Source organism: Peromyscus eremicus, chromosome 7 (genome assembly GCF_949786415.1).
Source record: "Peromyscus eremicus chromosome 7, PerEre_H2_v1, whole genome shotgun sequence".
Lineage (NCBI taxonomy): Eukaryota > Metazoa > Chordata > Mammalia > Rodentia > Cricetidae > Peromyscus > Peromyscus eremicus.
The window spans coordinates 89,251,574-89,276,979 of NC_081422.1; the positions used below are offsets into that span (position 1 = coordinate 89,251,574).

General features: G+C 42.7%; 1 protein-coding gene across 1 annotated transcript in view; it reads left to right on the top strand.

Moving 5' to 3' along the window:
- Slc9a9 (solute carrier family 9 member A9) overlaps nucleotides 1-25,406 on the top strand; it is a 549,322-nt gene that overhangs the window by 362,150 nt on the left and 161,766 nt on the right. Inside the window, exon 12 of the mRNA XM_059268372.1 lies at nucleotides 2,613-2,766. Coding sequence (XP_059124355.1) covers nucleotides 2,613-2,766 — 154 coding nt within the window. The remainder of the gene's footprint in view (nucleotides 1-2,612; nucleotides 2,767-25,406) is intronic.

Genomic DNA, 25,406 nt, shown 5'->3' on the forward strand with positions numbered 1-25,406 from the left:
ATCCCCAAGCTGTTATAAAATGCTGTCTGCTCTTTGGCACAACCATGGCCATTTCAGTCTTGATACCAAAGCACTTGTGATGACTTCTATGACACCCTCACAAGATCAGGCCCATTAGCAGTACCTCACAGAAAGAGAAACACAGGGAGGGTCACTAGACCCTCACCTAAGATGCCAGCTATTTTCTCCTACATACATGCAGTCGCAAGTGCTCCTGCCTCAGCTGCGCATCTCTGGAGTGCTAGAGAACACAGGCAGTAGAATGTTGGCTAAGTGGGCAACTCCATACACCCCCTTTTCAGTAATGGAGCTGTTGAGGGGTCACCCAGGTTTCTGGAAGCAATCCCAGTAAAACTCATTGGTTCACCAAGCTGGTCTTGGATGGGATTATTTCTCTGGTCTGTTGCTGATACCCTATCTAGGGTAAAAAATGGTATATGTTTACCTCTACCCTGGAGAAGTAACAGAGAAGACCCCTAGCACTACAGAAAACACAGAAACTGGACCATTGAAATGATATGTATCTGACTTAAACCTTCTTATAAAAGTAGCTGAGTAGCTCTTGGACTTCTGCTTAGTGCTCAGCGGGTCCCAGGTCACCCCGAGCCTCCTGCTTTGGCTCCTTTGCGACTCGCACTTTATTTACTCCCCATCTAAATCTGCATTTCTATTTTTATTAATACCATCCCACTTTGAAGTTCTGGCCTTTCATTTTGTAATACCTCCTGTGCTTCATACAGCTTCATAAATAAACAACATACAATTAGCATATTTTTACTGTAGAACAGAAAGTAAAACAAAGAAAAAGAGGTTCTAATGATAAATTCCAATCACCGAGTTTGAGAAAGTATGCAATCAGTCTAGAATGTTTTAAGTGGTGGTTAATTAGTTATTAATTTTCAGTAGTCCTGGTTTTCCTTGTTATCTGACACATTTAATTTAGAAAAGAAAGTGTTCCCATGATGGTGTTCTTTTGAAGATAAACACAATATAAATCTACAGTTTTATGGGAAAGCAAGAAAACCAGAAAGCTATGGTTTTGAAAACAAAAAGTAAGCAGAAAGAATTGCTGTACCTAATGAACAGGCCCACTGTGTACTTACCGCAATCAGGATAGTGTGCTACAAGAATGGACACAAATAAATGGAATAAATGGAGAATTCAGAAACAGACTCACACAATATAAACAGCTGAGTTTTGGACAGATATTAAAAAATAAGAAAAAGCAATCAATGGGAAAAGTAGATGTTGCCAGTGCAAAAGATAACCACAAGCCTCTCTCTCCCTTGGTGTAAAAACTGCTCCAAGATGATTGGGGACTTACACATAAAACTTAAGGAAGAAAAATCTTTGGGGACTAGGTTTATAAAAAGAGTCCTTAGAATTTACTTCAGAACTACAATTTATTTGAAAATTGACAAGTTTTATTTCATCAAACCTAAAAAGATTGTTCTACAAAAACTCAAAGATGAGAAAAAGAAGCTACAGGATAGAAGGAAATATTTTCAAAACATTGCCTTCAACAAAGGCCCATTATGGACCATGTATAAAGAACTCATCACATAGCAATTAGAAATTCCAGAAATGCAATTAAAAAGTAGAAAAAAATACAAGAGCTATTTCATGTAGCAAAGTATACAGATAACAAAGTAACAAATTAAAAATATTCAATGCTTTTAGCCATTTGGAGAAGAAAATTCAAACCATAATAAATTACCATTCCCTACCTACACAACAGTTTAAACTAAAGAAGGGATACTACCAAATATGTCAAAGATGATGAAAATTTAGATGACTCTTATGTTGCTAGTCAGAATGCAAAAGTGGTAATTTCTTTACAAATGAAGCATGCAGATTCTGTAACACTCTGGTCATAATCTGGAGCATTGCCTCAGAGAAAGGACAACATGTCACACACAAACCAGTAAGCCAACTGGAGCAGTCTTCATTTAATCTCTAGAAACTAGGAAGAGTGTAGATGTTCTTCAACAAGCAGGTGACTAAACAAACCCCCCATGGAACATCCATACCAGGGATTAAGGTTCAAGGATAGATCCAGTCGACAGCCTGAATACCTGGAGAATTATACTGGGTGGACACAGTGGCAAAGTGATTCCATCATAGACATAAAGCAACAGTAAAAGTGACAGAGTTGTAAAAATGGAGAACAGACTGGCTGGTAACTGTGAGTTCAGGGCTCTGTGTGTGTGTGTGTGTGTGTGTGTGTGTGTGTGTGTGTGTGTGTGTGTGTGTGTTGTGTGTGTGTGTGTGTGTGTGTGTGAGAGAGAGAGAGGGGGGGGGTGTAGACAGAGGGTGAGATTATAAAAGAGCAGCAAGTGAGACTCCTAAGTTGATTGGAAGATCTGTTCTGTGTCTAAACTGTATAGATAGATATCAATATTCTGGCTAAGATACCATGCTGTTTCGTTGCAAGATGTTATCACTGGCAGAGACTAAGGGAAAGTATTTCTGTACACTATTTCTCCGTATGAACCTACAATCATCTCTGAATAAAAATTTTAGTAAATAAAGAAATTATATTAGCAAATTGTAAAGATAAATGTAGCGAAAAGAGAATGGTATTAATTTCCTCCTCTCGGTTTCTCTATAAGGTTTGCGGGGTGCCATCGCCTTCGCCCTGGCCATACGCAACACAGAATCTCAGCCCAAACAGATGATGTTCACCACCACACTGCTCCTTGTATTCTTCACTGTTTGGGTGTTTGGAGGAGGAACCACTCCCATGCTGACGTGGCTTCAGATCCGGTAAGCGACCCTACTAAAATGAGCAAATCATTGAGAGGTGTGGCTGGCTTGTTCCGTTTATAGTAAAGCTGACTTGGTTGGGAGTGCAATGGCGGATCTGTACCTCAACTGTCTCCAGAGTCCTGGTGACCTTCACTAACAGGTGAAGCGATATGACCTACCATACACTGAGCTGATATTTTTCAACAGTCTTGGAATGATGTCTGTTTCCAAGCTGTCCTACAAATAGATTTATTCACCAGTGACTTCTTCCATTCAATGAATGATATTAGAGTTCAGTGCAATACACTATAGACTTAGTAAGTAAAACACACTCTTGTCCTCCGGATACCCACAGTCTAGTAAGATTGTTAAAGAAAAGGCTCTGAAACTAACAAGAACACAGATTCCCTTTGTTTTTAACTCCTCCTGGCTCTAGCACTTAAGATAGGAAAAAATGTTTAACACATATTTGGTGAGAAAGCCATATGTTTTTCAAAGGGGATGCTGTACGCTTTCTCACAGAAAAGAAAGCTGTATACTTTCTCACAGCCATTTACTTTCTCACAGAAAAGAAAGCCAAGGTCCCAGTCAGAAACCCTCTAGTAAGCAGTGCCTGCCACTGGCTGCTACAAGTCTGGATTGTAGGGGTAGCACACAATTAGATAAAAGTGGATAGCTGATGCCAGTTTGGAAAATGGCTAAATCTGTCATAAAGTGTTCTTATCTTTATTTAAATGTTTCTGTGACCCTGGCCCTCATTTTCAATTCCCAGAAGGTAAGGGATTAAGTAAACATTTTATTTCTCACATCCATACATCATAATGATCCTCCCCAGTTCCTAACTATTCTCTAGGACAAACCCACCATGTCTGATAGGAAAAGATCCTTCTCAAACAAAGAGTTTCTGAGAAGACTCATATTAACAGGGACTGTGATTTCGGCACCATTTTATGGCACATTGATTATAATAAAAATGAATAAATAATTCATGAAAACGTAAATAAATATAACTATAAATACAAATGCTTTTGTTACGCATTTGCAAGAATTTTCCCCATTTGCCACAGAAAAAGCAGAAACAAGCCTCACACATTTAGTATAAGAAGGCTGATGTGTAAACCAGGCCAAGTAGCTGTGAATTAAACCGCATTTCAGGAAAAAAGACCCCATGGACTACTGTGAATATTACTAAACACACAAAAGTGCCTTGACTAAAGGTGAACAGTGAGCATTTTGAAATGCTTCTTGAATTATTTTCTAGCCACATAAATGTGGCCTGCAATTTCTTTCACAGTGGTGGTTACCTGAAGGCGCCTACGGATGAGTACACACATTGCATTAAACTCTCAAGTGTTGGGTCCCCTGCAAAGCATTAGTGAGACAGTGGTGTGTTCAGATTTCTGGAAAATAAAATTCAGGAGGTTGGATCCCTGCGTGGAAAAATGAGGGCATAGAAGGTGGAGCTAAGAGAAAGTGAATTCCACTGAAGTATCAAATACACAGTCAAGATATTCTATGGAGGACACAGGAAGAGATGTCAGAGTTTCCTTAAAGTAATCAGGCATAATCTGTTTTCTGTGATTTCTTCCCTTACTCTTAAGTTGTCCCCAAATTGGTAGCACGCTTTGTGTAGCCAGCTCTTCTGCAGAGCTTTTCAGTGGCATCAGCTGACTTCCCACGGGTGTCATAACTTACATAGTCTCTGATGCCCAGTTCACTGGGAAGAAAGAGGTGTGATAGTGGACCCTTGGACTGGCTACAGCAATTATCCAGGTGACAAGACAAGGTTGATAAAGAAAGCAGATGATGTCAAACATAGTATCCAGGATGAGGTGCTTGAATGTCAACCTAAGTCGATGTCATTCTCACTGCCAAGATCACAGCATGGGGTCACCTCATGGAGCTGCCCCAGTTGGGGAAGATTCTGAAAGGAAAGGAAAGGCCCAGGTGAGTCAGCACCAGACCTGGCCACTAACCAGGATGAGGAGATGCATGGATAGGACCACAACATTGTAGGGAAAGGAAGCAACAGGGATTCAGGCACATGGAAAAGGTGATGTTCTCAGCTGAAAACCTGAAATCAGGTCAGAAACCCTAGAGACTCTTCTTCAGAAGAAGAGCACTGGATGGTATGGACATGAAGATGTTCAGAAAGTTAGCTCAGGCAGATAGAATTCAAGGCAATAAGAACATTTAAAGGCCAGGATGGTAAAAGAGTATATATGTGTGATGATATTGTGTCCCCCAATATATTGTGTACCCTAATAAACTTATCTGGGGTCAGAGAACAGAACAGACACTAGATAGACATAGAGGCCAGAAAATGGTGACACGAATACCTTTAATCCTATCACTTGGGAGGCAAAGATGCATCCGGATCTCTGTGAGTTCAAGGCCACACTGGAAACAGCTAGGCATGGTGACACACACCTTTAATCCCAGGAAGTGATGGCAGGAAGCAGAAAGGTATATAAGGCATGAGGACCAGGAACTAGAGACTTTTAAGCTTTTAGGCTTTTAGCAGCAGTTCGGCTGAGATCCATTCAGGTGAGGACTCAGAAGCTTTCAGTCCGAGGATCAGTGGAAACAGAATCAGCTGAGGAGTTGGTGAGGCGAGGCTGGCTGTGGCTTGTTATGTCTTTCTGATCTTTCTGCATTCACCTCAATATCTGGCTCTGGGTTTTTTTACTAATAAGACTATTTAGCAATTCGTCTACACATACGCAAAAACACAGATGTGTGATTGGGTTCAACTGTGTTATAGTGATCCTGTCATAGACTCCACTATCCTATCCTGGCTTGTAATGTTGTTAAAGAAACCATCACAACATCTATCTCAGCTTTCAAACTCACAGCTGCCCATCCCCTGCACTGTGTTAACAGGGCCTGCTTCTTCGCAGTGCAATGCCACATTCACCAGCATTCACGTCAGACTCTCCATAGAACAACAGCATGCAAGTTACAGCTTGGAGAAAAGGACACCAGTGGTAAAAGCTGAGGGACAGAATGCAAATGTGATCCCACATAAGCCCCACATTCTTGCTAGATTATGACTTGTTTACATATTATACAAGCCCTTTCCTTCTTAGAGAATTTTCTTCTCTTGAATTATTTGGAAAGTCCTTGAATTAGGTTTTCTTTTTCAACTCCTATAGATTTTCATTCAGTTACAAACCACCACAGGAGGAAATAAGGAAAATGTTCTTTGTCAGTAGCAATTAGTAGCCATAGCATCAGTTTCTCTTTGATAGACATGACTCAAACAGCAATGGTCATGTCTTAGACACACGAATAAAGATCTCCGCCTCCAAGGCAAGCTCTTAAGCCTGAACCCAGCCACGGTGCAAAGTTCTTGACTTAAAGGAACTTAATTTCTTTTTAAAATGATAGTATAATATATTTAATGAGGCAATTTAAAAATAAATCAACTGTTTGCTTCTTTTTAAATTTTAAAGGAAAAGGACTCCTCCCATGTTATTTTGGAGGCTTAGATGCAAAAAGAAAGTAGGATTTCTTCTTGGTTAGAGTCCAGCTTTTCCCTCCTGTGAGGTACATGAACACCACAGTGAAGAAACCCAACACACAGTTTGCAAGAACCCTCTAGTGCTGGACAGAAAACCAGAGAGCTGGAAGGTCCCAGGCTCCTCCTACACACACACACACACACACTCACACACACACACACACACACACACACACACACACACACACACACACACAGAGGTCAGTAAACAGGATCACCAACCCTGAGTTCACATGTACTTACAAATGAACAGCAAAGCCCAAGAGGACCAGCTCTGTGGAAGCTGCACTACACAATTAGCTGGGATGGTAATGCCTTTCTTGGTTTAGGGTTGGGTACCATATGGAGCTAACAGACTCTCAGCAAATGGTACATGAGAATGAGTCCAGACCGCAGGGTGAACCTTTACGGCATTTCCCAGATACAGATGAAGGACCTGCCTTCTCATGAACTTACTGCTAAATCACAGCTGGAATCATAGCCTCACCTACACATGTAGCACAGAACTTGCCTCCCAGACAGCACTGCAAAGCACCCTGGGCAGAATGATGGTGACATCTAATCGTAGCCATCTTCAACTGAGTAATTAACTATTTTGTGTTGGATATTAGATTGTAAAATCCAAGCACAGACCCTCTCTGTCTCAGTCTCTAAACTCTAAAATAGAGGTGATGATAGAGGTAGCTATTTCTGAGCATGGGTTAAACCTGGTGATGTGGCATTATTGTGGGGTTGCGGCTTGAACAGAAAGCCCATGCCCCCAGATAATGCCTTCTGCTCCCACCTGCATAAGGGAGCTCATTCTGAATGCCTGCAGTCTACCTTGATTAACAGACCCTCTGGGGGAGAAGAGGTATACATTCATAACAAGACAGGCCTGTAAAAAACAGACGCAGGAAGGCCTTGTCTCCAGGGAGGACTGAGCAGGCTCACTTTTGTAACAGATTCTCCATGCAGCCTTTCTCTGTGACCTGCAAAAGTTAAAGTTCAACAAAGCCATCCCTGACCCAAAGTTCCCAAAGGAGGAAACCTGTCTTCCTCAGCTACAACCTAGAATTAAAAGAATTACAGGAATTTATTATCCTTCCCTATTCAAGCCAAGCCATCCCTCACTCTCTTTCCCAAATCAAGGAAATAAAATTGTGTACACTAGTCCGTGTCCATTACAGGGAAATAACTTTTACATAGTTTGACTCCTCCGGGTATTGGTATTTTAGTTGTATATTTAAAATTGATTCTTGGGTCTTGGCCCAAAGCCATGCAAAAATACTTTCTTATCACTTTTGCTCACTGGCTATAAAGTTCTATGATAACAGTTATCATTGGAATGTATACAGAGATAACGAGAGTTCTGTCCTACACACACACATACACACACAGAGAGAGAGAGAGAGAGAGAGAGAGAGAGAGAGAGAGAGAGAGAGAGAGAGAGAGAACAGGTTAAGTACAAGTGCTTACACACAAAATTTCTTGTATTACTGAGGTGAGGAAACACCAATTTAATACAATGGAGGGATGCTTATAATAAGTTCTCTTACAGTTTATATGTTTGGTTTCCTCCCTGGCACCAAAGTTCCCAAGCATGCTTAACAATTTTCTTCATGGAGAGATTAATGCAGTAAATAGCATGTGTGTGTGTGTGTGTGTGTGTGTGTGTGTGTGTGTGTGTGTGAGACACACACACACATAGTTTGAAATTGAGTCATTCCCTGCCTTTATCTCTTAGAAGTGTGGGCTATAAGGTCCAAATTCAGCTTCTTGGTTCCTCAGTTTTCTTATCTATAAAGTGAAGGTGATAACAATAATAATACTGCTTTAGAATTTAGGAGCATTAGGCATTAAGTGTATAAGAATTTAAGCGTGCAACAAATGCCCAACAAATACTCCTGTAAACTCGAAGGATACCTATGCGCCTTTTCTTAGCCACATACCGACTGCTTATTGTGATAAACATGAATACAGTGTTGTTAATTAGATGTATTTGTGAAAGCTTGCTTTCATGGAAAATGGAAAGAAATAGTCTCTGGAGAGTTTAGTTCATTTCGTGCTGTAACTAGATTCATCAATTTTAGAGACAACTCCTACTTATGCATTCGAAATGATAGACTTCATTAAAACCCCACAAAACCTGTTACCGTCATCCAACAGCTCAAAGGGAGGCTTTCTAGAATACGCTTGCTTCTACTTCCATCTTCACATAGTAATCCTTGCTTATGCGTTTTTCAAATATCTGATTTGTGTCGTTTCATCAATTTATATTTTATGTTTATGTCTTGTATTGATTTTAAACCAGCTCGCACATTTTATATCAAGTTATCTCAATCAACAGACCTGAGAAATATGTTGTCTCGTGAAGCATGGGCAACCGGTTCACGCACTGAAATAGAATTATGCTTTCTGTTTCTCACCCACTGCTCCCTTTTGGAAATTATTTTCTGCTTTCTATAGATTCTTCTATAATGATGTCTAAATTTATGTATTTATTGCTAGCATCAATCTAATTTGACATATTAATTATAGATGTTGGATAACTATCGCAATCTGCTGCTGACCTAAAGGAATGGCATGTCTATAACTGGTGATATGAGTTAGCTGCTCCTGTGTTCCCAGCACCAACTGAGTGCTTTACTGTGCTGTGCTTGTAGATACCAGATCTCTCCAGTTCCAGAGATACATTCTTTACCGCCACAGCCTCCGGCCACCCTCCACTGGCCCTGTTCTTATTTATTTTCTCTGAACATCAGCCTCAGTGAGCGTCACCCAAGCGTTTGTGTTAAGTTTACCAAACAACCGCTTTTCACTCTGTGGAAGGCAATGTGTTTGACTGTTAGAAAGCACTGTCCAAAACGGTTCCCTTCTTTAAAGTAACAGACATATATTTACATGAAATATGAAGTCTGACAAAAGTGACTTAAGTGCCGTTTGTGGAACTTGTTATTCCAGGGTGAGGAAAAGCTCCCAGTCCGGCTAAAATAGAGCATTCATGCTTACCCCCATGTCTCCCAGTAAACGCAACTCAAAGCACTTGACCCAATACAAGTAGCAATTATATGAAGCTCTAAAAGCATACGGTAGGAACCAGCCTAGAAGCCCATTAGCCGATGAACAGATAAAGAAAACGTGTTATACACAACATGGTGAAATTTTATTCTGTTGTAAGAAAGAATGAAATCATAGCATTTGCAGGAAAACGGATGGAACTGGGTCCTTATGTCAAGCAAAATAAGCCAGAATTAGAACAAATCCCACATTTTGTTTCATATGTAAATTCTAGGGGTGTGTGTGTGTGTGTGTGTGTGTGTGTGTGTGTGTGTGTTATGAACGAAGAAGAAGGATCATGAAAGGGAAGAGAGAGGAAGAAGAACAAGGTGGTAGTGAAACACTTGATATGAGAGCGGGTGGAAACGGGAGGGAGACCTGGAACAGGAGGCCAGGCAGGACAAGGGAGGGTGCTGGGGAAGAGGGGTGAATAGAAACAAAATACTTCACAGGTGTATGCAATAATATAATGGAACACATTACTTTGTAGCCTAACTTTAAAAGTTAATAACAAAAGGAGGAAGAAAAGACCAAGCGAACGATAACAGACCGGGGAGTAAACCAGCTCTGGGGCCAGCCGTGAGGTTCCCCTCTCCCTTCTGAGACTTGAGTCTCTCGACTTGGGCCCAAAGGCAGTTCAGTGAATGGATTTCCGCAGCAGGAAAAAGAAAAGAACTATGAAAGAAGTTCTTTGCTTCTGTTTTAAGGGAAAGGAAAGTAGTGAAGCTGTAGGTCAAAAGAGTAGGGAAGGGAGGGGAGGAGGAGGCGGGGAGGGAGGTGGGCAAAGAGGAAGCGGGGGGAGGGAGGCAGGCAGGCCCTGGAAGAGTGCCCGGATTTGTGGTTCTTTTCTTCATTTTTTTCCCTCCCTGATCTTAGACAAGCAGGAGGTCGCAGGTGACCGTGGCACTAACAAATGAGAAAATACCCAAAATGCCCCCAAAAGGAACTGTGGCCATGACCAGAACGGATTATAATCCCACTGCGACTTTCCTCGCCTGCTCCTCTCACCAGGTATCCTTGGGAACAGGTGCAACTTTATGGAGAAGGCATGGGAAATGCGCACCAGTGCAGGAAAACTAGAGCTTTGATTCTCCGGGAGCCAGTGAACGGCTTTGAGGAAACTCTAGCATGTGCAGACAATTGTGGCTCTGGGAAGTTGTCGTTAACTCCGGGCTTTCTCTCTAGCTGTGTGTGTTTAGCTAAGCCTAGATAACACACCGCAGCACCCAAAAACAAACCGCACCGCAGAGCATGAGTCGGAAGGACACTGGGTGGCACACGTGCGAGGCGGAGCTGAGTAGTGCTGCCCAAACTTCAAAACTGAACTGATACTGGAACCACAGGCCACACAAGGCAGGTAGGAACTGGTGCCCTGGTTCCTGCTGACTGCCTGAAAAACAATAAATATGTCAAAGGAAAATCTGATTGAATCATTTCACATAACATTCAAGTTTTCTAAGATATACCCATAATCACTCAGTATACGAAGAATTAGAAAAAATTATACATCAAAAATAAAAACAGGATAGAGGCCAACCTCAAGATGACATGGCACTGGAACTTAAAGACTAATACTTTAATAAGGCTATTATGACCATGCCTCAAGAAGTAAAATCAAACACACATATACACACACATATACACATGCACACACATACACATGTACACACACATACACACATATGCACACATATATACACATACATGCACACACATAAGCATATGCATATCCGTATACACATACACAGAAGTAAGAGCAAACACAACAGAAACAAATTTTAAAATATCAAGAAAAAAATAAAGATGTGGAGTGGAAATAAATGAGGTTTTTGGAACCTAAAACGCGATGCCTAAATTGAACTATCCACTGATTGGCTTAATGGCAAAATAAAAGATGGCAGATGAAGGGCTCAGTGAACTTGAAGATTGTTAAGATCTTCCCCTCCTCACAGAAATGAGAGTGATTCCACCAGCAGACCCATTCTGGAGAGACACATGAAAGGAATCCCTTCAGCGGGCAGAGAAACGATAGGAGAGCAGAAATAAGGAAAGGTGTAGAAACAGCAGGCATTAGTATAGTATAGTAAGTAGACTTTTTCTTCTCTTGGGATCTTAAAAACCATGTGTACTGCTGGAAGAAAAAAGATTTACTATTATCATGAATTTTCAAAAGAGAAGGTGGTATAAGGGTCTGCAAAATAGTAAGTCTCCTAAGATCTACTTGGAGTGTTCAAAATTTCATTCAAAATGGATTGTAAAGAATTACATGTTTATATTCTAATTTGTATATCGATTACAAAAATATGTAAAGAATCAGAGTATATTTTAAAATTGAACTAGTACTACAATGGAATATGAAATAAATTCAACAGCACACCCCCTCCCCCAGAAAACAGTAAGACAAAGGAAAAACAGCACAAAGCCAAGTGATAAGATTGTATGTCTACATCCACATTAATTATTGCATCAATTAAGTGAAATAAATTGCCACAATGAATAAAAACTAAGAATCGACTATGTGTTGCCCATAAGAGGCATACTTGACTAATGGTGTAGGTATGATATAAGTCGGTCAAACATAAGAGAATTAGAAAAGTTTCACCATGCAGACACCCAATGAGGCCTTGCGCATAATAATCTTCTGAGCAAGAAAATATCTCAGGTTAAAAAAAAAAAGGCTATTATGTGATGCTGAAAGTATTGGTTTACCCAGACAATACAGCTATATAAAATGGGCACACAGCTAACAACATTGCTTTCCAAGACACACCAAGTCTGACAGATCTCCAAAGAGAGATGGAGAAATCCACACTTAGAACTGAGGACTTCATAGCTCTCTCTCTCTCTCTCAGTGACTGACAAAACAAGCCGGCAAACAAACAGACAAAAACAAACAAACAAACAAAAAACCCAGACTGGAGTTCAAGAGACAGCAACAGCCGTAAAGAAGCGGGTTTACCGAGCCTAAGCATGCTGATTAAGTCATTTTTTCACATAGATCTTTAATCGCCTTTCCAGTGTCTGTAGGACGTGTAGTATGTCACACACACACACACACACACACACACACACACACACACACACACACCTACTTCTTCCCATCATTAATAATTTTCCCCTTTAACTTTCTCATCTTCCTCTGTATGTACATATGCACTTAACTTTATCTCTATGTAAACAATCTTTCTGTAGGGCTGGGATGGAGCCCAGGGTTTCACATGTTTTAGGCAAGCACTCTGCCACTTAGCTACAGCCCCATCCTCTATATGCTTTATGTTTACTCTTCTATCTTTCACTGTTCTGTCTGAATATTGGAACAGACATCACATTCTTCTTATCTAATGCTAAAGCATGTATCTTAAAGGATAAAGACATTCTATTAAGTATCCAAAATACATACCTAAAAAAAATCACAATGGCATTATTATCAGTTCATGTTCAAATGTTCTTTGTTATTGCAAAACCTGCTTTCATAAATGTTTTTAAATTCAGGATTGAATCAAGGTAATATAGTGTATTTTGGCCTTACTCTTTTTTTTTCTCACGATATTGATTTTTATAGAAGAAACCAGGTCAGTTGTTTTATATGCGTGTCCACATTCTGGACTTGTTTCCTCATAGTGTCAATTAATATATTCTTTCCTGTATTGTATTTCTTATAAAATAGAAATTAGGTCAAGCCTTAAAATTCAGGTTGAGTACTTTTTTTTTTCCTTGCAAGAATGCCCGTTGGTGATGTTGTGTACTTAGTAATGTGTATTGCTTCCTTTGTCTGTGCATTTGGGGGCCTTGCCCTGCATGCTCCCTCAGGGTGTCCATTGTCATGATGCTGAGTTTATTCCCATATGACAGTAGTAACATCTGTCACAAAGGTCCATTTTTTTTTAATCTTCTAATTTACTTTCAATCAGTGGGGCAATAATTGAGTACCATATAAAAATCTTCTTTCCAACAATCTTCTTCCCAGTTGTTCATCCACTGCTGATGCTTGTTCAATTCAACTATTCTACTTGGGATGACTCAGTTTAATTTGCTCTTGATATCTACTTCTTTTGTATGTGTGCACATGTGCACATGTGTGAAGACTGGAAGACAACCTCAGGAATTGTCCCTCAGGCATCTTCCACCATTTTTGTTCTGAGAGAGTCTTTCATTAGGCAGGGGCTCACCCATTAGGCTAGACTAGCTGGTCAGTGAGCTCCTGGGATCTGCCTGCCTCCTGCTCCCCAGCTCTGGGGTTACAAGAACCTGCCTCAACTCCTGGCTTCTTATCACAGGTTCTGCGGTTTAAGCTCAGGTTCTCCTGCATGCATAGCAAGCACGTTACCTACCGAGCCATCTCCTCAACCCTTGATATGTAATTCCGAGAGAGAGAGAGAGAGTTCCTCCTTGCCAGAGGATTACATTTTTAATAACTTTTTTAATATTCTGGTTTTTTATTAGTTTGTTTGGAGACAGGTTCATGGAATCCAGGCTGCCCTTGAACTCCTGATCTGTCACCTTCTTTCTCACCATTGCTGAGGTTACAGGCATGCAACATCATGCCTGACAAACTTAATTGCTTTTTCTTGGTGATGGAGATTGAACCCAGGACCTTGAGCATGGTAGGCAAGTGCTCTAGCATTGAGTGACTCCTCCAACACAATTTTCCCTTTAAAAATATGACATTTTTCTTTATGACCAAGAACAAATGAGTGCAGGTTTTCTGGATATGAAGAAAGTGTGTCTTTGGTATTTTAAGGAATAAAGTTCTGAATATATGCATTGGGTTAGTTATAATTCACTCAGCTTCCCAATACTGATAGCTCCGCTTTCCTAAATGGATCAGATTATGAAAGGTTTACATCAAATTTCCCATTATCATTTCTGCAGTCCAAGTCTTTTTTCTATAATAATTGTTATTATGTTATAATGCATCGCACATTAGTACGATGTGCATCTGGCTGCTGTTTGTGAGGCATGTCGTTTAATGATAGACATCAACCCTGCCTTTACATATTCCTTATCTGTTTTGTTCACCCAGAAATAAAACAAAATGGCCACATCTCCCTTATGTGTTAACGCCCCATGTTCATCTCCAGTCCAGACAATGTGGGATCATAAAGTGCACACGCAATGAGGACATGTTGTATTTCTAAGCCCTGGTCAGTGGGGGCTTCCCTTCTCTCATCCACTGTGGTTCAGTAAGCAGTGAACAGACTCCAACTTGGATAAATTTCAGCATTTTCATCAACATCATTTAATTCCCTGGAATCTCTGATTTCTCATCAGAAAATAAACTCATATTTTTTAAATCTGTTATAACCTTTTACCTGGTAATGTACATTTTAAATCTAAATGAAACTGCTTAAGAAAAATTACAGAGTAAAATCCAAGGAATTACATTAAAATGCCCATTTTACAACTACCCCAAAGATCAATTGCATAGCCAAAATATGGGATTCTAACTGGAGTTATTAAAAATAGTACTCAGGTTTACACTTAACATCACATTGAGGAAATTGCTTTGGACAGAGAACTGCCTATTAGAGGCAAAATACGGTTTAATGACAATTTCACTGTACTCAGGGCAATTGTCTGGTTTGGAAAAATGCCAGAGGAATGTTTCGAAGAACATTTCTTCTTTTTCTTCCTTCCCTTTTCCTCTAAACTCCCTTCAGAGAGAGGTGTATTGCAGTGTAGAGTATAACCAGTCAGTAATGAAGCTGCACCCATCTTTGTAGATGATGACTCTGAGTGTCTCTGGCCAGTTGTCCTCCCTCAATGGCACTGGCTACCTTTATTTTCTGTAGGATTCAGTCTGGACATGAGGCTCTCCACTGTGACCTCAAGTCTTTTCCTCCCTCTCCTCCCAGATGTATCCTGTCAGCATGAGTCCCAGGCAGACAAACCACCTTCTGTGCCAAGAACACAGAGTGGTGCTGGGCGAGGGCTTGGTGAGCCCACTCTGATGGCTGCCCTGGACTAGTCGTGGCTTTCTACTGTCCCCTCAGGCTGCTCTGCCTTGCTGCCCTTGTGTCCTTGTGGGTTACAGTTTATTCTGATGTATCTATTAAAATAATTCCACTTTTCTTTGTTCTCATCATGGGCCTGCTCTTTTATACAATCCTTTTGTCATTTTAATAGGATTCTCAAAGAGTTGAAGATTATTGCTCAAAACAGTAAACTTAATCCTGTGTTTTATTAGCCAATACCAGCCGTTTGCTCAAGTGGTTAATTTTTGTGCACACTAAAATAATGTTTAATACCTAAAATTAGGAATAAAATATTATTTAAAAGTTATATTTGCCTGGTTCATTTCACATGAAGGAAATTATGGTTAAAATTTTAGTACATTTTGCTAAAAATTAAGTATTTCCAATGTTTCTATTAATAAGAAAAGTCTTTTTAACCTTTAAAAATATTTTTATGTGTTTAAGTATTTTATCTGTATGTATGTCTGTGCATTGCATGCATGCCTAGTGCCTGAGGAGACCAGAGAGGATGTAGGACCCCCTAGATCTAGAGTTACAGATGCTTTTGAGTTAGCATGTGGGTGCTGGGAACCAAACCCAGGTCCTTTCTGAAAGCAGCAGATCTTCTTAGCCATGTGGCCACCTCTCTAGCCCTTTCTACCTGTTTATACTGGTCCAGGATTAGTCCATGTTCTTGAGGGTGCATAACAGCAATTTAGAGCTTTGTCCTGATCCCAGAAGCTCATTTCTTGGCAGTCTGCAGGAAGATTTCAGTTTTCCTCATGCAGTAGAATATCATGATGGGCTCTGTGCTGACTGTGTTGTCTTGGCTAGCACCTGAGTCTCTGATGAGTTCCAAACTCTTCCAGATTTGGTGTCTTCTACCAGACAGGTGCATAGATTTCCCGAACTCCCCTCAGGACCCCTCTGATTATTTATCACCTTTTGCTGAAGCTACAGCTAACAAGTGGGAAGTGCCACGTTTATAATACAGGCCTGTGACATCTCCTGTCCTTACTGCTTCATTCCCAGGCCCTGTGACTAGTCATTGCCTTCCACACCTGGCATCTCCAGCCTGGCCCCATCTTACTCACAGGACATTTATCCTTTCGGGATACAGTGTTACATCACAAATGCCAATGTTCACCCCCATCCTCTGCCATCTCCATTCACACTGTGGTGGTTAACAGTGACTGTCACCTTAATAGCATCTGGAGTCACTTAAGAGACAAGCCATTGGGCATGTATGTTGGTTAGTTTCATGTTAACTTGACACAAACAAGAGTCCTTAGGGAAGAGAGACTCTCAACTGAGAAAATGCCTCTATCATATTGCCCTATAGGCAAGTCTAATGGGCATAATCTTAATTAATCACTGATTTGCAAGGGCCCAACCCACTGTGGGTGGTGCCACCCCTGGGCAGGTGGTACTGGGTTCTATAAGAAAGCAGGCTGAGCAAGCCAGGTGGAGTAAGTCAGTAAGCAGCGCTCCTCCTTGGCTTCTGCTTCAGTTCCTACTTCCTGATTCTTGCTTTGAGTTCTTACCCTGACTTCTCTCAGTGTTAGGATATGACCTGAGAGTTGTAAGATAAATCCTTTCCTCCCAAGTTGCTTTTGGAGCTTTAGTGAAGCCACAAAAAAATAACTAAGACAGCATATCAGTGAGGAATTATGTCATCAGGTTAATTGAGGTAGGAAGAACCACCCTAGACAAGGCAGTGCTATTTCATGGGCTAGGATCCTGGATGAACGAAAAGTAAGAGCTAAGCAGCAGCGTTTACCTTCATTGGCTCCCTGACTGTGGATGTAATATGAATATCTGCCTCATACTCCTGCCGCCACGCCTTCCCCACCATGATGGACTTCCTCTCAAGCTGTATGCTAAATTATACCCATCATTCCTTACATTGCTGTGGTCAGGAATTCTGTGACAGCAACAAAGAAAGGAACTAAACACTCAGTAAACATTTACTGAACTATACTGTGACAGATAACAAATAAAGCCTGGACTCAGAGACAAAAGCCTGTGACTTTGTATGGCTGACACTATACCCCTAGCTTTCTCTTCAACGCCTGCCCTGTGACAGCACCAGTTCTCTAAATTGAGCCTGAGAGTGGGACTGTGGGCAGCTTCTTAGTCTCTCCTGTTGTGCAGATAGACAAGGATGTTCTGTCCCTGAGATGAGATAGCAGTAGGCCGGCGTTTTTTTGGTTTTTTGTTTTTTTCACAAATACTTAGTATTGAGGGCTTCAGTAGGACTGTCTTCTTTGGGTCTTAAAAAGCACTGACTCAGAAGCTTCCAGTCACCATCAGCCATTGCTAACTTGATACTGTTCTGAACAGAAGTCACACAGGGCATTTGTTAACCACAGTTTACCTGGCTGTGTGTCTTAGTTACGATTTTATTGCTGTGAAGAGACCACAGCAACTCTTATAAAGGAAAATATTTAATTGGGGCTGGCTTACAGTTCAGAGGTTTAGCCCATTATTGTCATGGCAGGAAGCATGGCCGCATGCAGGCAGACATGGTGCTGGAGAGGTAGCTGAGAGTTCTACATCTGGCCTGGCTTGAGCTTCTGAAACCTCAAAGTCCACCCCAGTGTCACATCTCCTCCAACAAGGCCACACCTCCTCCAACAAGGCCATAGAAACCAAAAAAAAAAAAAAAAAAAAAAAAAAAAGGCCATAGCTTCTAATAGTGCCACTCCCTGTGAGCCTATGAGGTCCATTTTCATTCAAATCGCCACACTAGGTTTTGTTGTTCACAGTTGTTTGGTGGGCTGGGTGATTTTTTCTTTTCTAAGGTAAAATGATTTTGAGGCTGTGATTTTTCAGCAAAAATTTCTCAGTTCGTAACAAAACAAAATAAACAAACAAAACACCAAAGACTATGGAAGTAAATGCATTTTATAAAGCTATGGCAGAGTTTCCACTTTTTTTTCACTTGTTTTACTGAATATTTCTGCTTTGAATCCTTGATACAAACATTTCTTAATTTGTTTTAACAGCTCACTGAGCCAAGTCCTCAGAGTGTATAGCCCGGTCAGACACCAAGGTGAAATGAAATGGGCCTGTGTTTCTATCTCCTTGTCAGTTTCTCACTGGGTTGTATGGTGTGTCCTACTGCTTTCAATATATGTTATAAAAACAAAGAACACAACGTAGGCTTCCTACGAGTTTGTTTGCAGTCCGGGCTCCTGGGAGATAAGGAGGTAGTTTCAAGTATGTGATAAATATTGCATGGAAATAGGAAGGCCAGTTGTGCTGGTCATGACATTCAGCAGTTATTTTTTTGGGACTCCTCTGTCAAACATGCATGCATGTAAGCCTATACACATTATGACTGGGTGTGTAGATATGCACACACACCCTACATTTCAGTATTTTGTATTCTTTAATTTCTTCCCCAATGTGCCATGTAATCCCCCACAGGACTTTTTCTCTTTATTCAGGCAGCCAGCCTTCCCACTCTCATTACTGGATGGTCACTATTTCCTCTTCATGTCCCATACTACATTAGTCATCTCTCCTGAGACCCTTTCCCTCATCAGCACCCTCTTGTCCAGGTAGAACAGATCCTTTCTTGCTTGGTATTCCCACCACCATCCTCAAACTTCTGCTCCCGAGATAGCTCACTGACCCAGAAAGTAACTCATACTCTGCTTGTGTATCTGAAAGGCAGTACTCCACTGTAGACTGTGGGACTCCTGATGGTGAGGGTGAGTCTGCCTCCCAGCTCCTAGCACAGGCCCTGGCATACTGTAGGCACTGGGGCCCTTTGAAGATGCCCATCAATCATCCTGAAGTTCCCAAGCCCATTCTCTCTCACACTGCTTAACTGGTTCTCCTTCTCCTCTCTCCTCAAGCCCCCATCTCCTCTTTCTCAGCTGACTCTTTAAACTGATGATCTTTCCAATTCACTAGAGCAGAAGCCATCAATAAATGATTTCACAAGTCTCCCACCACATCTACCTTGCTCCCTGCATCAGTGCCCTTCGATTCCAACTTCCATCAAATTCCAGTGGGCAGCCTGGCCCTGCTCCATTGAAGGCCCATGGTTTTGCTTCTGTGCTAGTCCTAGCCTCTCTCAATTACTGAGATACATTTTCCCAACATTCCCTAAACTTGGCAAAACCAAGATAGAGGTAGGAATGGGACAGAAAGGATCAGGAAGGGGAAAAGAGAAGCTCTTTTGGGGGCCGACCCAGCCTGGTGCAGGGGACTCACTATGCATCAACTGAGACTGTTTCTGTGATGAGAAGTAACTAGAGGACTTTTCAAAAGAACACTCTGCAAATAATAAGTCCTCCCAGGAACCAGCTCCTCAGAGAAAGTCTGCACAAGTAGATTAGGGATTAGGAGTTTCAGGGAGAAGGAAAACATGCAGAAATTCTCTCTCTCTCTCTCTCTCTCTCTCTCTCTCTCTCTCTCTCTCTCTCTCTCTCTCTCTGTGTGTGTGTGTGTGTGTGTGTGTGTGTGTGTGTGTATCTGTGTTTGCTTGTACATGCACATATACATGATATGCACACTCATGAGGAGGCCAGAGGTCCACATCTGGCATCTCCTTCAGTTGCTGTTCACCTTATATTTTGAGACTGCATCTCTCTCACTAGCCTTGAGCTCACTTATTGGTTATACTGACTGGCCAGCAAAACCCAGGGATCCACCTGCCTTTGCCCCCCACGCCACCACCGAGGCTGAGGACACAGAAGGGAGCCACTGTGCCTGGGTCCTCCTGTTTGCTGAGCAAATATCTTAACGCTGAGCCGTCCCCTAACCTCTCAAGTTCTTTTCTTTGGTTCTCCATTTGTTGCAAATGCTCCAGGCTCTGGCACTGAGCCCTGGACAGGTTGTATCAGATACTTTTCTCATTGCTGTGACCAAATGCCTGATACAGATAAATCAAAGGGAGGAAAGATTGATTTTGCTCCTGGTGTCAGAGGATTTGTCACTCCATAACTATGTGGCCTCAGTGTGAGCGGACAGGACATCACTGCAGTGGGGGCATTTAGCAGAACTTCTTCACCTCCTTGATGACCCCATGCAGAGAAAGAAAGCAGGAGTATGCTCCCACTCCCAGTGATCTACTTCTTCGGGCGAGGCTCTAGTCCCCAAAACAGCACTACCTTCCATAGACTAGGCTTTCAAAACATGAGCCTTGGGGCGGGGGGACTTTTATATTCCAACCATGACATTTAGGCCACACGTTTGCATCACAATTTTGTGGAAACCTGGCAGCTCCATTGCCATCTTTGACCATGAGGAAATGGGATGCCAGGCCCTTAGTTTACAATTAATTGGCTGGCCTCACTCTTGACCCTGTTTATACAAAGGAAACCTAGGATTCTGGCCAATTCAGTACCAAAGAATTTTACAGCAAGGGTGTTGAATTTGGTTTCCGTTTTTGTTTCTAAACACAGTTGGTGCTGATTCTAAAGTGTTTTTTAGGAAGTCAGTGAAAACATCGAGGCATAGCTGCAACTCTTTTATGAAATTTCATCTTTTGTTTTGACCTTCCTTGTACTTAGACACGGAAATTTGTGTGGTGTGACTGTGGGGTTCAGAGGTGGCTTAGGTCATTGCGACACCCACTGGAAGTCAGGGAACTCTGAACCAAAGGTTCATTTCCTACTGTATCAAGCCAAGGACTGCCACTGAGTGTATGCTTAGGGATAACATGACTCAGGTTAGGAACGGAGCCTATGGAATTTTTTTCCTGGCCAAAAGGAAACGCACACTTTCACCTTCATTGGTGCTGTTCCTTTTTAGGTTTGTTGGGACTGTGAGATTGAATTTAGACATGGTAGCATGGATTCTGGTTGTGGAGAACTAAGAGACCCATTGGGAATATTGCCTTGCATTCTCTGCTCTGCTCAGGCTCAGTGGCTGACCTTGGACGTCACATTTCTGTGGATAGTCTTGGAAGAGAGACCATTGCTCACTCACACTCAATACCAAGCTGGAAAAAAAAAAACAAACAAAAACCCTCATTTGGACCCTGGCTTTACTAATATGACCCCTCATCTGCGGATTCATTTGTTGATCTGGCTTGGTAGTTTGTGTCTTACAGCATAGCCTTTCACAGCAGCACCTCAGGGAGTGTGAGCAGCACATTAGCACAGTGATTAACACAGATAAAAACACAACAAAGCAAAGCAGTGACTGAAGAGACAGCGCAGATTGTATCTTGAAATCCTATCCCGCTGAAAACCTTTCCTAGAAGACCATTCACCTCATCAGTGTAGCGGGCACACGTGCACGGGGAAGAACCCTGGTAGAGGTTTAAGGGATCATAATTAGAAAGCATGTGGTGACAGGGACTGGGTCAACCTCCCCTTCCCAGCCTGGGCTCTGCTCTGCTCACCGGTAGAGCGGTTTGTTTTACAGCGGCGCGTCCTAATGTGTCTCTTCAGCCAGCAAGCCTTTCAGAGGACTCAAAGGCCTCTTTCTTTCCCAGAGGCTGTAACTGGAGTTCCTCGTTGTACATTACATGGCTTAAATGGCAGTTGATCATGCTTAAGTACTGGAAACAATCAAAGGACCACGACCTCAGAGAACATTCTTCCAGCTGAGTAGGAAAACCCTTGTCATGTATCCCCCATTCCCGCCCCACCCCGGCCCCATCCGCCTGATGGTTTCCTTACACAGACCTGTGTCCTCTCATTCGCTTTAAACAAGGCCTTATAATTCTTAGCCTCATGGGTCCCGTTTGTCATTCTAGTGTAGCCTGTAGCTTTAAACAGCATCTATGTGGGGAGCAAACCGTGCGAAGAACAGAGGACTCCAGTTGCCAGGTTTCCTAGCTGGGGAGAGCTACCAGCAGGGTAGACTGTACTCACTCATGGAGGATGCTGCTGTCTGCAGTGCAGGAGCCCGGCCTTAGGAAGCCCATCTTGTTTGTATAAAAGTGTCACTATACGTCCATTTTGGCCAGAGTTCCCTCTGCCACTCCAGACGGAGAACCCGCTGTTCTAAGTACTCCTCACCTAAATAAAGCACATCACACCCTTTGCATGTGCTGACCTTGTCCTTCTAACTTCAAAAATCCCCTATCCCATCTAAATTCATAGAGACATAAATATTCCCTTCTCCGCCTCATCTAGGTACTAAACATTCTTAACTACAAGTACCCATTTGCTGTTTGACTCCGTCTACAAGCCCGATGGCCCATTTGTTTTGGGGTTTCCTACAAAGCACCTGTCAGTAACAAGCAATTAACTAGAGGAGTTAAAGAGTTTCTTTCCTGGATTTAGAACTCTGCTCCCATCCCAGTCCCACCACTTTCCAAGTGAGTCACCTGAGCCTCGATTTCCTCATCTGTAAAATGGGGCTAACATGAGACTCTCCCCAGGTAGTCACTTGCTACTGTTTTTAGATATTTCTCTGTGCTTTGAGGACATAGAACAAAGACCCATTTCCTAGAGATTATACTGTACTGAATGTGACAGACAGGAACCAATTAAGATTTGTGATTTTATACAATGATGATCTTTGCTGAGTGTTGGCATAGTGAAGGGTAAGGTGACAACGGAAACAGTTATCTATTTTAGGAAGGACAGCCTTCCTGGAAAAGTGACTTTGATCAGAAATCTTTTCCATAAGGAAGGTTTTAACCATAAAGGACAGAGAGCAAAAAATCTCTTCAAAGAGTGACGAAAGGGTGCCAGGATTGAATGGGGAAGACGTGGGCCACAGGAGAGACCGGCAGGCGCTCATTACACAGGGGCTGCTTAGCCAGGGCGGGCATCAGGGTTGTCGTAATGAGATGGAGGATTTGGATGGAGCGAGTGATCTGATTCCAAAGAGCAATGGGCAGGTGGGTCATCGGGAAGATGTGCAAATGGCCTGCCGCTTAGGCGATATTTTAAAGATTACCCCGTATATGACCAAACTACACCTGTAGGGCTGAGATAGGGAGCTCAGGTCTGGCTGCAGAGAGGCAGACCTCTCAAAAAGGCAGAAACCACAGCCCACCAGGGCCCGCACTCAGTCCTCCAACATAACTGCTCTACAGACATCGGCTCTCAGGTGACAACTGACCATCACAGTCTTGGGTTATCCTTAGCGACAGAGGAGATGCACACATTTTCATGATGAGACACCTGTGACTAACCCTCAGGTCCCTCGTGACAGAGGAAAGACCGCGGGCTATCTAGAGACTGTGGACATGTACCAAGGTATCTGACACTGGAGGAACATCCATTTGATTTTACAATGGTTCATCTGAAGTCCTCTAAGAGACTCTCACCTTATCCGTGAGTGGTTCTCATTTCCCATGTTCCCTAGTGTATCGGCACACCCCTTTCCACATAGCCTGAAAACAAGATGTGTTCAGCATGAAGTGTGCTGGGTTAGGGTGAGAGCTGAGAGCGGTTCCAGTTCATCCCGGTTACTGATAACCACTTACTGGTTACCAGTGTTTGCCCCTTGTGGGGGAGGGACACAGAAGGTAGGCCTGGGGAAGCCGGGTGATGTGAGAAAGACCTAGGTTAGCAAGGGTATGTCAACACAGCCATGTCCTGGTGAGGGAGGAGCCTGCCCAAAATGAGAAACTTCCTGATGCCACAGAATGGAGTTGCCCCAAGTCCTCAAGTCAAAAGAGAATTCTCTAGAACAGCTCCTGTAAATCTGTACATAATTCTGTGCCAAATGCTATGGAAGAGCAGCCCCCAAAGTCAGCTAGACTCATTTCAAAGCCTCTTCTGCACAGACGTATTTAAACACTCCGTTTTTGCTAGTGGAAATCCTTTGGGGGCATGATGCTCTTTCTAACCATGAGGCTGTGATCATTCTGGAATTTCCCATCAAAGAGCAGATCACCGTGTTCAGTGAAAACTCTCCTGGGGAACAAAGGCCGGCTGAGGCCCTCGGCTAACCGTTCCAGGTTCCGACTGCTCTTTTCCTAAATAGCTTCATATGCCTGATGAGGTGCGTGCCCTACTCTGCCAAGAATGAACAGAAAGGAAACCTCTGGCAATTCACATGGCAGGAGCAGAGTGGCAACTAAAGATTTTATTAGACTGCCTTTGAAAGACTTCCTGGTTTCCTCCAGCAAACGCTGTGAAACTGCCATACTTTCAGCACTTGCAAAGTCTTTAAATGGCGTCTCTGCTGCAGAAGGAAGTGGCAGGTTGAACAAGCGCCTTCTCGGCTGCCGTCAGCAGGATTCCCTTCTTCCCTATAAATTCACTCGACCTCGATGGCCCTTTCCAGCCATGAGCATAGCTAGACTGTAGCTAATGTGCATGAGGACGATGCATCTTGGGCCAGCTAATTCTGCTGTTCTGAAAACCCCAGAATACCAAGGGCGAGCTGATTGTGGTGCCAAGGTAGCCTCTGGAGTGCCTTCTGTGCGTTAAGGTTTAAGAACAAAGGCAGATGCCAGAGTTTTAATGAGCTGCCTCCACGCAAGGTGAGTGGCTCCTACTTTGTCCTGAGGGCTAAACATCTTGTCCTTCCCACCTACCAAAGCCTGTATAGATGCCTCAGCCTCTTGAGTCTCTGTGATTCCTGCCCCACCCACTATCTTCATACAGAAAGTGTTTGGGGGAGGTTGGGAAATGGATACAGAGAAGAATCAAATTTCCTCAAAGAGTTTAACCTAAGTAGGAGGACAAGTCACACACACGGGAAGCCATCATGACTCCCCAAACCAGGTATGACAGCAACCTACAGTGAGTCACCTCCAGGCCTCTGTTTCCAAAGTCTCTGTGGCTTGGGGTGTCCTTGTTCCATTTCCCCTATCCCACCTGTCTCATGCTTAAATGAGTTTTTCCCACCGAGGACTCAGTCCTTCCCCCTGCTGCCCCACTAGACTCTGAATGTGCAACAAGCTGAGCCAGAGGTGGTCCAAATGCTCAGCTTAGAAGATGGACTAGGAAGATACTAATCCTGGGTCCTCTTCCTGTCCTTGCTGCCGTGCATCCTGAGGGGGGTTGCCTTACCCCTCCTGGCCTCTGCTGTGTCACGTCCGTAGTGAGGTTGACCGTCCCTGCTGCACAAGGCTCTTTTGAAGGACTCCCTGAGTTGGCCCCAGGGAAAGGCTGAGTGATGTCTGGCATGTGGGTGATACCTCTAACTGTTTAGCGTTCTGAAAGTTGTCACATGCACTGCACAGCTGTTTCTCCAGGGTACAGGCGCTG